Source organism: Mobula hypostoma, chromosome 8 (assembly GCF_963921235.1).
Source record: "Mobula hypostoma chromosome 8, sMobHyp1.1, whole genome shotgun sequence".
Taxonomy (NCBI): Eukaryota; Metazoa; Chordata; class Chondrichthyes; order Myliobatiformes; family Myliobatidae; genus Mobula; species Mobula hypostoma.
Window position 1 is genome coordinate 38157267 of NC_086104.1, and position 14345 is coordinate 38171611.

General features: G+C 41.3%; 1 protein-coding gene across 4 annotated transcripts in view; it reads right to left on the minus strand.

Moving 5' to 3' along the window:
• Positions 1 to 3687: 3687 nt before the first annotated feature.
• The window catches only part of LOC134350477 (metastasis-associated protein MTA3-like), a 216570-nt gene continuing 205912 nt past the window's right edge, over positions 3688 to 14345 (minus strand). For 3 of the 4 annotated variants that reach the window (XM_063055687.1, XM_063055686.1, XM_063055690.1), the window contains exon 20: positions 3688 to 14008. In XM_063055687.1, coding sequence (XP_062911757.1) covers positions 13858 to 14008 — 151 coding nt within the window. In that variant the 3' untranslated portion in view covers positions 3688 to 13857. The remainder of the gene's footprint in view (positions 14009 to 14345) is intronic. The other variant, XM_063055688.1, reaches the window with a different exon arrangement.

Sequence of the window (14345 nt, forward strand, 5' to 3'; positions counted from 1 at the left end):
CCCAGTCTGCGTCGGGTCTCGCCAATGTATAGAAGGCCGCATCGGGAGCACCGGATGCAGTATATCACCCCAGCCGACTCACAGGTGAAGTGTCGCCTCACCTGGAAGGACTGTCTAGGGCCCTGAATGGTGGTGAGGGAGGAAGTGTAAGGGCATGTGTAGCACTTGTTCCGCTTACAAGGATAGGTGCCAGGAGGGAGATCGGGCTCTGTCTGCCAGAGAAAGCAGGATCTCCCAGTGGCCACACATTTTAATTCCACGTCTCATTCCCATTCTGGTATGTCTATCCACGGCCTCCTCTACTGTAAAGATGAAGCCACACTCAGGTTGGAGGAACAACACCTTATATTCCGTCTGGGTAGCCTCCAAACCTGATGGCATGAACATTGACTTCTCTAACTTCTGCTAATGCCCTACTTCTTATTTATATACACACATTCTTTTTCTCTCTCTCCTTTTTCTCCCTCTGTGCCTCTCACTATACCCCTTGCCCATCCTCCGGGCTTCCTCCCCTCCCCCTTTTTCTTTCTTCCTGGGCCTCCTGTTCCATGATACTCTCATATCCCTTTTGCCAATCACCTGTCCAGCTCTTGGCTCTATCCCTCCCCCTCCTGTCTTCTCCTATCATTTCGGATCTCCCCCTCCCCCTCCCACTTTCAAATCTCTTACTAGCTCTTCTTTCAGTTAGTTCTGACGAAGGGTCTCGGCCCGAAACGTCGACTGTACCTCTTCCTAGAGATGCTGCCTGGCCTGCTGTGTTCACCAGCAACTTTTATGTGTGTTGCTTGAAATTCCAGTATCTGCAGATTTCCTCATGTTTGCATTTTTAAATATCACCTCCACCATCTTTTGCTTTGTGCATCAGTTTCTTGATAATTCCTACTGACTTCTCAACTAATCCATTGGACTGAGGGAAAAATGGACTAGATGTTGTATGAACAAAACCCCATTCATATGCAAAATGACTCATGCATTCACCATTGAATTATGGACCATTGTCTGTGAAAATTTCATCAGGTACACCATGTCTGGAAAAAACTGATTTCATGCATGTAATTACATTCTCTGCTGTTGTTCTGCTCAGACCACACACTTCAGGATACAATGAGTAGTAATATGTTATTAATAGATAATCTTTGTTGTCAGTTACAGAAAGATCAATGCTTACCTTTTGATAAGGTGTCTGAGGACTAGGCTGGAGATGCAGTGGCTCCTTAGGGCTGCTAGGTTGGTATCTAAGGCATATTTGACGGGAAGACACTAATTCTGCAATTTCTTGATTCATCCTGGGCTAAAACATCATTTCCCACACCCTTCTCTTACATTTTTCAATACCTAGGTGGCCTTCATGAATTTTCCCAAGCATTTCTTTTCAGAGACTTTTAAGAATCACAATTCTTCTACCCTTGTACAATATCCCATCCACAACAGAAAGTTCCAATATTCTTGTACTTCTGAGGTACAGTCATGCTTATTATCTGGCCATCCATCCATCACCACTTGTATTACTAGCCTAGAATATAAAGGAGGATAGTAAAAGCTTCTTTAGGTATGTGAAAAGGAAAAAAATAGTTAAGGCCAAAATTGGGCCCTTGAAGACAGAAGCCGGTGAATTTATTATGGGGAACAAGGAAATGGCAGACGAGTTGAACAGGTACTTTGGATCTGTCTTCACTAGGGAAGACACAATCTCCCAGATGTAATAGTGGCCAAAGGACCTAGGGTAATGGATGAATTGAAGGAAATTTATATTAGGCAGGAAATGGTGTTGGATAGGCTGTTGGGTCTGAAGGCAGCTAAGTCCCCAGGACCTGATGGTCTGCATCCCAGGGTACTTAAGGAGGTGGGTTTAGAAATTGTGGACACATTGGTAATCATTTTCCAATGTTCTATCGATTCAGGATCAGTTCCTGTGGATTGGAGGATGGCTAATGTTGTCCCTCTTGTTAGGAAGGGAGGAAGAGAGAAAACAGGGAATTATAGACCGGTTAGCCTGACGTCGGTGGTGGGAAAGATGCTGGAGTCAATTACAAAAGATGAAATTAGGATACATCTGGATAGCAGTAACAGGATTGGTCCGAGTCAGCATGGATTTACGAAGGGGAAATCGTGCTTGACTAATCTTCTGGAATTTTTTTGAGGATGTAACTATAAAAATGGACAAAGGAGAGCCAGTGGATGTAGTGTACCTGGACTTTCAGAAAGCCTTTGATAAAGTCCCACATAGGAGATTAGTGGGCAAAATTAGGGCACATGGTATTGACGGCAGAGTACTGACATGGATTGAAAATTGGCTGGCTGACAGAAAACAAAGAGTAGTGATTAACGCAACACACATCAAAGTTGCTGGTGAACGCAGCAGGCCAGGCAGCATCTGTAGGAAGAGGTGCAATCGACGTTTCAGGCCGAGACCCTTCGTCAGGACTAACTGAAGGAAGAGCTAGTAAGAGATTTGAAAGTTGGAGGGGGAGGGGGAGATCCAAAATGATAGGAGAAGACAGGAGGGGCAGGGATAGAGCCAAGAGCTGGGCAGGTGATAGGCAAAAGGGATACGAGAGGATCATGGGACAGGAGGTCCAGGGAGACGGGGGGGGGGGGGACCCAGAGGATGGGCAAGGGGTATATTCAGAGGGAGAAAAAGGAGAGTGAGAGAAAGAATGTGTGTATAAAAATAAGTAACAGATGGGGTACGAGGGGGAGGTGGGGCATTAGCGGAAGTTAGAGAAGTCGATGTTCATGCCATCAGGTTGGAGGCTACCCAGACGGAATATAGGGTGTTGTTCCTCCAACCTGAGTGTGGCTTCATCTTTACAGTAGAGGAGGCTGTGGATAGACATGTCAGAATGGGAATGGGATGTGGAATTAAAATGTGTGGCCACTGGGAGATCCTGCTTTCTCTGGCGGACAGAGCGTAGATGTTCAGCAAAGCGGTCTCCCAGTTTGCGTCGGGTCTCGCCAATATATAAAAGGCCACATCGGGAGCACCAGATGCAGTATATCCCCCAGTCGACTCACAGGTGAAGTGTTGCCTCACCTGGAAGGACTGTTTGGGGCCCTGAATGGTGGTAAGGGAGGAAGTGTAAGGGCATGTGTAGCACTTGTTCCGCTTACACGGATAAGTGCCAGGAGGGAGATCAGTGGGGAGGGATGGGGGGGACGAATGGACAAGGGAGTTGCGTAGGGAGCGATCCCTGCGGAATGCAGAGAGCGGGGAGAGGGAAAGATGTGCTTAGTGGTGGGATCCCGTTGGGGGTGGCAGAAGTTACGGAGAATAATATGTTGGACCCGGAGGCTGGTGGGGTGGTAGGTGAGGACCAGGGGAACCCTATTCCTAGTGGGGTGGCGGGAGGATGGAGTGAGAGCAGATGTACGTGAAATGGGGGAGATGCATTTAAGAGCAGAGTTGATAGTGGAGGAAGGGAAGCCCCTTTCTTTAAAAAAGGAAGACATCTCCCTCGTTCTAGAATGAAAAGCCTCATCCTGAGAGCAGATGCGGCGGAGACGGAGGAATTGCGAGAAGGGGATGGCGTTTTTGCAAGAGACAGGGAATGTTTTTGAGAGGGATAATAAATCAGCAATGAGGGAATGACAGGGCAGGCTCAATGAGTAGAATGGCCTAATTCTGCAATATTTCTTATGTCTTATGGTCTAATATTTAACCAGATAAAAATACAAAGATGTCTTCAACTTTATTTTTTTTTACCAGTTGTATACAAAGCATTTGCCACCCATTAAAAACAATAACAGAAGACTCGTTAATTTCTCCCTTACAGCATCAACAAAGATTTTTTAAATAGAAAAAATTAGGCCCATATTTACCATTGCCAAAGCTAAACCTGTGGGAAAAGGCAACTCTTTGTTATTTTTAACATCACAGAAATGGGCAGCAGAACAAAAATCTAATTCATTAGTAACCTGCAGTTTTTTGCAATATATCAGCTTAAACATGTTTGCATACAGCAGCTGTAAATAAAAATTATTCACAGAAGACTAAATGATGAACTTTTCATAATATTCAATACAGAGCACAGGTTTATTTCACAAGACCACAAAGTAATCATAAATAACATAGATTATGCTATAAATTTAAAGTTATAGAATAACAGATGTTTTATTTTGTTCTCTGTTATTTTATTATGTTTGGTTCTCTCGTGTTTTTTCTCACGCCAACAGTTCGGTATTTACTGGGAGTCATTGACACATGGACTTGGTTAGATTTTGCAGTAATGTGATAGGTTTTAATTCACAATGTATTCAAAGTAAACAGCCGCTTATTTCTAAGTGACAGACATGTAACTTCAACTGAAACTGCACATTTTGATTGCGATAAGCTCATTATCAGAAATTGCAATGCAAGCGAATTAGCGTAATTGAAAGGAATCTGGAGGTGAGGCTATGGGGTTTTTAGGTGCCTTGTTGCAATGATATAATCTGAGGGAGAGAAAATTTTCCTTCAAAATGAAGCTGGAAACTCCAAGAAATGCAGCACTTATCTATGGCTTAAAAACTTTGATATTACTTAACTTAAATGTTAAGGTTTCAAACCCTCTCTGCCTTTATTCTGTCATTAGTGTACATGGGAAAGTCTCCAATTTTGCTGAAGATGCCCTTCATATTCTGCCTACAATGCGGTCTATGACATTGGCACAACATTTGCACTGCAGTCCCACTCAACCAGGGTAGTGTACCATTGCTAAGGGAAAATGCTCTAACCTTCTATGCATTCCCAACATGGTAGAGAAGCAATAGTTAGATGAAGAGGGATATAGTCCAGTGAAGAACATTGTGCTGGAGGAGGGAGACTGATTATCTTTGGAAGGAGATGGAAAAAAGAGGTGTTTGTCATTGGCAAGCAGCTCATGGTCATTGAGATGGGAACTAAAAAGCAAGCAGAAGTACTCTCCTCCCAGGGAAGGCTATATCACCCCAACCATTAGACACTGCTCACAGATATAATTCTCTACAACTGGATGCTGGAGCAGGCAGATAACTGTGTGAGGGAATAATCGAGTACTGGGTTAGCTCATAGGCACTTGCTGCCAATATTGACACAGGAGAAAGTCAGAGATGCTGAGCATTTGTCACTCCCAGATGACTGACTGGACTGGAGAGTCAGTGAAGTGTGACATGGCAGCTTCTAGCTATGCAGTTGTTTGCATTTTAAAAGGGAATAGGGAAGCTGGGCTCCATTGATGATGAAAGGAAATTCCTTGCTCGCCTGATCTTCTTGTAACATTGTCCAACAGCAATACTGCAGCTCCCAGATTCCCATAGGTAGCCTTAGGACAAACAGTGGGTCTCATACCCAGGGAAGTGAAGCAGAAGAATTGTTTGTGGACTCACACTTCAGAATGAAGTGTGCAACGAGTCACAGCTTTCAGCATCTCACTGAAACCTGCCAGATCTTGATGTCTCTACCATTGCCCAGTCTATCATGGTGTTGAACACCGCCACATTAGAGGATCAATTCCTGTGGTTTGAGTGCAAGATGCTTCCAGCTCACATGGGTAATAGCATAATTTCATATTCTTTCCTAACAACAGCTGAGCACAGGAGGCTGCACAGGGTCTCAGTCTTGAACCCAGGGAGCAGCTGCCTTGTTACAGGCACAGATGCTGTAACAGTTGGCAAGGGCATGATCAATGAGTCAATGGCACCAGCCCCCATACACTGCACCTTAGGTAAATTTAACTAAAGTTCAGGTTCTCGATCACAATTTTCTATGTAATCTCAGGTATAAACAAAGAAGCTTTAATTGCTTTCCCTCATCTGCCCAGTATTCCCAGTATTTGCTGCCTTTATTTCATTTTTCCAACTGGAAGCATTTCCTTTATGCCAACAAAGTTAAGTATGCTACGTTAATCAACAGATGAATTTGCTTTCAGGAATCTGAGTGTTTAGGATGAATAGTACTTGCATCTGCATGAATATATATTTAAGGCCACAATGTACTCAAGCTTGTATTATACAGAAACTTTTAAGTCACGTACATATTCTGTATACAACGAAAGAACAAGATGAATTTATAGATTACCATGATCAAAGGGCACAGGAAAATATAAACCTCTTATTTCGCACTTTCAACTATTTATAGAGTTAGGGAGATTGTGCATTTTAATGTTAAAACAACGCAGTTTACCAACTGTGCAAACAGTCAGCTTATGATCAGCACTGAGCCCAATTATTGCAGATAATCATATCCATTTACAAAGAATACCACAATTTGATTAGAAATGAATGGTAAAGGCTCGTGGTAGAAGTGGGGGGTGGATGGGTGGATGTGGAATACCTCTAACAGGTAGGCACTTTGTGTCATGTGGAAGCAGTGTTTCCAGCATGCCACTGGCTGCCATTCTAGTATGTGGCACTGCTCACCTGATTTCTACCCAGGTAGTTCTTCAATATGTTATTATAATTTTTACTACACTACCAAGTACACCTGACTTAACATTTTTTTTGTACTTATTCACAAACTTAACCATTTAATACAGCAATGATTGGAAACATTTGCCTGACGTGTTTATAATATTGCAATTAGCTTCAGATAATTAATGGACATATTCAAGAGGCAGCACCTCAAAAGGCTGCATCCATGATCAAGGACCCTTACCTTCCAGGATATGCACTCTCCTCAATACTACTGTCAGGGAGGAGGTAAGGAAGCATGAAAACCAATATTCAAGGAATTAGGAACAGCTTCTTCCCCTCTGCCATCAGATCTCTGCACTACCTCGTTATTCCTCATCTGCAATGTATACATTTTATGTCCTTGCACTGTACTGTTGTCACAAAACAACAAATGTCATGTCATATATCAGTGATAATAAATCTGATTCTGATTCCGAATATTTCTAGCTTAAAGTTACAAAACATGAACCGACAGAGATCACCAGTGGCAGAAGAAAAAGTAGGCTGGATGGAGTGGGACAAAATGGGATCAGCAGTATTTTGGGGGGGGGAGGTGTGAAGAAGGGGGGTGTGCTTGGAAATTATGGAAGCATTGCCATGCTCTTCCAACGTCCATTAATTGTTAGGCTAGTGATCAAGCAAAAGGGTGGTGAGTTCGTCTGAAGAAATAAGGCCTTGGGAAGAATTGAAGGAAAAGCTAAAAAAAAAACAGGACCAAAAGAGAAATTGAAGCATGCTACCTATTTAGTAGGGTTCCAAACCAGCACAGGGTTTGGAACCCTATGATCTGGGACAGTGAACTTAACTTCCACAAACATCCTCCAGATTGCTGTCCAGAGAATCATTTAATTTGATGCGTGTCTGACAATAAAAAAAAATCACTTCTGGTTTGCAAGTGCCTGGTCAAATTTTTAAAGCAAAGCAAAATGACCTAGAGTTAGTCATTGCACTTACTATGGACTGAAACACTACAGTTTCAATGACAAGCAATGAACAGCACAGCTCTATGCAATCCAATTTCAGCAAGACATGTTTAACACAGTCATGATTAGCAAGATCTTAATGATACTCTCCCATGTTTGCTGCTGGATGAAGTCGTGAAGAGGGAGCACAATTCCCCACAGCAATACAAGAAAGAAATCTACATGTCTAACCAGGATGGCAGAAGGGGTAAGCAGCAGAAATATTATGTTAGGGTAATGGAAACAGTGCAAAAAGTTGTTTCATAATTTAACCATGTCAAAACAATGCTCATAGAAGGCTTATCCCACTGTTTAAGCATAATCCATCTCATCCACCTTGGGACTTAACTTTCAATGGATTTCATCTTCCCATCTATTTACAGTTGCACTTGTCCTACTGCTTGTGTATTGAGATGCCACTGCAAGATAGTCACCTCCTTAAAAACGTTGCAAAAACTTTGTGAAATGTACACAGGTCTGTTCTTATACCATCCTGTAGAGGATTGAATAAGGTTGTTGGGGGAAAGGGATTTTCTGCCACAGCTTACGTAAAACTCCTGATACAGGAGAGATTCTGGACAACAGTGACATAGTTTACCCAGTTCTTCAAGTGTGAAGAAACTGGGATCCCATGGGTGCTTTACAACAACATTAAAAGTACTTATTCACAATACTAGATCGTCTATTGGATGGGGTGAGCTGTGTGGTACCTCGCAAATTGTACATCAAACAGCATTCGGAAAATAAGACGAAGGAAATTGGAACCACAGTAGCATCTCTCAGTATAAAGAAATGTGGAATAGTCATGAATCATTGCAAATACATGAAATGCAGTGAATCAATCTCAGTCACTTACAACTCAGTCATGTTCAACCCCATGCTTGAATAGAGGGCTCAAGCTCTGTTGAACTCTATCTTTTGCTCTCTGTCCATTTGGAACTATGTTCAGCCTTAAGCATATCTAACACACAACGAGGTTATTTGTTCAGTGACTGAACAATAAGAAACTCAAGTGTAGTGATAAACATCACAGCTACTTCATCATGACTCATTTCAAATCACTTTTCTATCAGACTCTTCAAACGTACAGCAATAATTCGTAATTACGCACAATAATTCTATATTCCTTCTACAGATCGCAACTGTAAGTTATTTGACCAACAAATCTCCACCCCAACCCCCCCATGCCCCCGTAAGTATTTGGTCATTCACTAAAATTATGCCTGCTCTTTCACTTCAATGTTATATTCCAGCAATGATCCTAAATAGCCCTTGATTATCTTAATATCTAAATATTTATCTAAATGCTCTGCAAGTTGGCAAGCCTCCATAGCCCTGTTAGGTGGAGCATTGCAGATTTACTAACCTCTGGTACAAATTTTCCTCACCTCTCTGTCCTGAATGACCTTTTTTTTTTAAGTTTTCAGACTGTCACCCCCTGTTCCAGATATTCCAGCCAAAGAAAACATCATCTCTGTATCTATAACCTTTGGAGTCTCTATTCTACTCAGTCCAATGCCAAAAAAAAATTATGATATCAACTTTCACCCTTCTAAATCCAGGAGAGCCTAGGCCCAGTCAAGTAAACTTAACATATGAGAAACCCATCATTCCAGGAATCAATATACAGAACCTTTGCTGCACTCCCTTAATTGCAAGTACAACCTTCAAGGGTAGAGAGACCCGATATCTATGTAATATGTTAGATGCAGTCTCTTTAGTGCTCTGACAATTGGAACAAGCTCCCTGCACTCTTGAACTCAATTTCTCTTGCAATAAAGAGAAGCAGAATGTTTCTTTCTAATTACTTGCTGTACCTACTTTTTCCTTTTTTTTTGCAATTTATGTACAAGGACATTCAGATCTCTTTGAATTCCTACACCTTTCAATCTCCCACCTTTGAATATGAAAGGATGCACAACCACAAGCCCATATAATTACCAGCATTTCAGCGGGCTGTGACTTTCACTTGATAATTGGTGAGGGTATGTGAGGAATTGGCTTTGTTGGGTAACACAAGCCTCTACCAGCTCATCTCAGATAAACACAGTGCCATTTGAAGAAATGGAATGATGAAGTCCAGTGGCAACTTGCAAGGTCTTGCACAGTCCCCATAATAAAGGACTGTCTGGTGCCAAAACCACTGGAATGGCTGTGCAGCTAAATATGGGCAAAGTTGTTGCCTATACGAAGCTTCAAGCATGGGTCTCAAAAGTGAAGACACATGCTATGAACACAGATATGCTAGACATATCAACAGGATTGCTTTAACATCAATGAACTCTACCAAGTTGTTCACTTGCAGTCAGTCCAAAACCAAGATGATGGTAATGGGAAGACAGAAGTGAAAAATGCTCACTTTTCATGGGCTGTTCTCTAACCTGCCCGTACTCAATGTGCTCGTGAGCTTCTGTTGAGTGAGTGTTCCCCCAATACAGGAGCAGGTGGGATACAAACTATGACCGAAACAGAGAGTGCAGACCAAGGAAACATTAGCAGGGATCTGCCTCCCTGAAAAATGAAGCCATAGAAATACATGCTACAGGAGTGTGTAGAAAACTACTAAAATTACATGAATTGATAGTTCCACTTCTCTTTTTTAACCAATATTGTGTTCAGTGCTAGCTGACCTGGATCATTTTACATCATGAAAGATCATTTGTAACATCAATTTGATAATGCGTTCAAGAGCTAAACACTAGTGATGAATTCAGTATGCCACAGAATTTCAGAAGAGTTTGCTGAGTTTTGTGATTCCTCAGTTGAAGAAGTGCAGGTCACTGTGGCTTATTCACTGGCTGATAATGTGCGATGCATAGCCTTTATCACATTGTTTTTAATTTCCCACTCACGGAGGAGATCCTGATGTAGTTACTGTCAGTATTTAAGGGCATATCAAGGCCAGAAAATGCAATGTTTCAATCTTGAATCAGGTCTTTATTTAGAACATCTGCATTGTTCTATTTGTTTTGCCAGCATTTTCTAAATCATGCAAAGATCCTAGGATGAAGCCAAATGGTTCCCATGATATGACACACTGGGGAATGAGCAACATAATACACTTGCTTGATGGACTAGTTTATAGGAGATGTTGGGGGTTGAAGAATTTAATTTTAATTTTTTCCTGGCGGAAATCATTAGCAGAACTTTCAAGGTATTAAAGTACCTGGGAAGCATTTGTTTGAAGTTTTCCCCATCTAACATGTACACCATCGGTGATGAGCACTGAGCTATCCTCTAACTGTAATACACAGTGCAGTGCAATGTGGTGCTAATGCAGCACAACACTATCATTCTCGTTACACTTACCCGTGAGCACTGAAGAACATTTTGAGCACAATTCAAGTACTAGAGGTACATCTTCAACAAGACTTGCTCAGTGACTTAGCTGGTAGTCACATCTCGCCCAAAGCATTCAGTGAGCCTGTCCTCAATCAACTCCTTACTGCAAAGCAAAATGCAGTGCTGGATGATGTGTGCCAGGGAAGCAGGCACACATGGATCTGCGTGGACCTTTTCTTGTGATTGCACACAATTTGTGCACTGCTGGAAGGAAACTACTTGCAGAAGGTCAAACCTCCTGAATGTTTTAATCAATGGTACTCTGCGCTGGGGGAAGCCAACCAGAGATGCTAATCTGACCACCTGCACGGCAAATGGGCATTCAGCAGACAACTCACTTGTAACCTACTCTGTGCATTTAAGTGCTACCAAAAGAGGTCCTTGAGGATCCACAGTGGATTGGAGGCAAAGAAATTGAATGATGATTTAGAAAATGACAGATAGAGAAATCAGGCTCAGTAGTGGGCAGCTCTTCTTGAACACGGCAATAGATGTCTGTGATCACCTATACCCTGTCAATCCTAGTGTAGATAAGCACTATTGCATACACTTTAAGGTAGCCAAATACCTGTGCATAGATGTCTCACATATACAATACCTCCAGTGCCCCCTCTCCTCTACTCGCTTTGGACTCCTAATACACCAGGCCAGTTATGGTTTTCTTTGTTGTGCACCCTATTACTACATTTATGTTCAATGTGTGATCAAAAGCATCCATGATATTTGTTCCCTAACTTTTTTCAGGCCTATTCCAAAGGTGGCTAACTGAAAGCTCCCAAATGTTTATAATCACAAGAAGCCATTACAAAATATTTGCTAGTGGAAACTAAGAAAACAGCATGGAATCAAAAAGCACTTATTCTTACTGATGAGTTTCCCCAAGTCTCAAGAGATGTCTGTTGAAGTTTTTTTCAAATGCCCCATCAACAGAGAAAATTTATCACCCTGGCCTCACAAGCAGGTTACTCACATGCACCCAAACTCACCTCCAGAAGGTGCACAAGGCGTCACATTTAAGGCCTCTTCCTATAGATGCTGCCTGGCCTGCTGCGTTCACCAGCAACTTTGATGTACGTCACATTTAAGTATGACTTAAAGATTGCTTTCCTATTGCTCCCCAACAATTCCACCAGTCCTTGAGATTTACTGATGTTATGCTGCCCTTACAGAGTTTCAGCTTTCCACTAAATTCATAAGATGAAGTCATGTTTAAAGAAAATTTAAAGGAAGTTTCAAGCATGGATGCTAAGGGCTTGAGATATTGTAAGTGAGATATTTAGGCTGACAGCAACAAAGTAAATGGAACCCCAAAATACGTGCAGCTCTTTCCTGACGGTATCATTACCAGAGCAACCTGGAGAGATAGTGATTTGATTTGGCTGCATGATGCTGGATTAGTATGTTTAATCATTAAGTTACCATTGTTTTAATTTAGATTGTTAAAGTCTGAATTTTGAGGTGTATCTGCATTAAAAATGGCATAGTGAATCTGTGGAACAGGTTCACATTGAAGGAAGTTAGGCTCCTCTGCAGCATCATGCAGATGGCGACATGAAAGTCCATGTGTTGCTCAGCCAAAACACACCCAACAGGATGAGGGAATTGGTATTGTTTATCTTCTAACTGCTAGACAACACAGAATCTTCTAAACCATCGCTCTATCAAAGGAATATTGGTATAAGCTGTTCAGGTCTGATGTGGGCATGGACCAAGAGACAAGATGGTAAAACTTTTAAGCACATTGTTAACAATAAATACTTCATTGAATTTCAGTACCTGATATTCTGGGTTCAATATTGGACCTGGTTATATTTCCTATCAAAAATATATAAAAGTATCTCTAAAACCATAGCCACAAACTCCATTTTACCATTAGTCACTGGATGTAAGTATTATTAGGTTCCTCCATTTGTCATTTTCCCCCGATTTTTAATATTTGTCTACTGAAGTCCATGCACATGGACAAAACTATAACTACAGCTCCAGCTATATCTCAATAATTACCATTGTACACAGATTAATCAGATAAACCACAGAACAGATGCTAATTACAAACCAGCTGTTTCCCAATATATCACTTAATTAGCTTAGCTGTCATTTGTGCTACAGTGAAGCACAAAATGCTATTTTCTTTTTTGTCTGGAAGAACACCGCAAATACACAGCAGGTAGAGCTCATGCTGAAGCCCTTCTTCCTTGGGGCTTTTTTTTCTTGGTGCTAAAGATGAGATGATTGAGAGGGACCTATACACACACACTTTGGGTTTTGAGCCTCAATGAACTGTAAACAAGGATAAGGCCTGAATTGTTGCTGCTTAAGGTTTTATCTGTGTAGACTGCATAGGTGATTTGCACTGGCATCTGGATATACATTTTATATACAATTCAGAAATTTGTATCTGCCTGCAGTTGCCAATACCCAAATATGGTTTAGGATCGCCCATCGATGACAAAACAATATTATGCCACACAAAGGAGCTAGAGGAACGCAGCAGGTCAGGAAATGAACATTAGATTTTCAAGACCATTCATCAAAACTGACCAGTTCCGAAAAGGCGACTGTTTATTTCCCTCCACAAATGCTGCCCGACTCGTTGAGTTCCTCCAGCTCCTTCGTGCTCCAGATTTCCAGCATCTGCAGTCTCTTGTGTTTCCATAATATTAAGACAGCCCTTTTTAAAACTCAGTGTTGATTAATTCAAGAAGGGCAACCTAGGAATTACGGAATATAAACAAAAGGAGGATTGGATTGTTTGGGTTTAAAAGCCTTGAGACAAGGTTGGACATCCCTGATCGATATATACACTGGTAAGTACTTCTAAAAAGCATATTAACAAACATATTAAAGTACTTCAGTGCTACTTGTATAATCAATCTAATGCACAAATAAAATATATAAGACAGCAAAATGTCTCACCATTGTTCTGAAAGCACTAGAAAATAATACAAATGTAACAATAAGAATATTCATCTGCTGGAGAGAGTGGCAAAACAACATTGCCAATAAAATATTCATACTATTTCCTTATTCGTCTTAACAACAACTAACAAAGTTGTAAAGGCCTGATAGGAAATCCATGTGATCTATAGCTTCAATACTCTATTCTTGATAAGCTTGACTGACTAAATCCACCAATTTCATGTTCTCAGTCCGTAATGACAATTGCTTCTGCAATGTTGGATTGTTTGCATTGATTAGAAGTCAAAGGCAGCTGAGGGGATGGCATGATTAGTGGGAGGCAAGGTCTCCTAGAAGCTCTCCTCATCTCAGAAGGCGACAGAAGTTTACGAATCTTCCTGTATGAAGAAAACAAAATATTTTGTTTGTTAGAGATTCACAAGCTCACATTTATAAAACAGGAACAACTTACAGCCATCAAAATCTTTACTTGAATGAAGGTTTATACAAATATTGCCAGATAAAATACTGACAGTGAACAACAGAAAGGGAAAGCAGAATTTTAAGGAGCGAATTCCAGAGTTAGCTTCAAGGGAAACGAAATCATGGCCACCAATGTTGGAATAATTAAGATCAAGGGTTCCCTGTTGCCTGCAATTGGTGAACCATTGACATTTGAAAGACTTGTAAGATAGGGAGAAAAAAAAAGTGAATTGGGGGGGATGATTAAAAGAG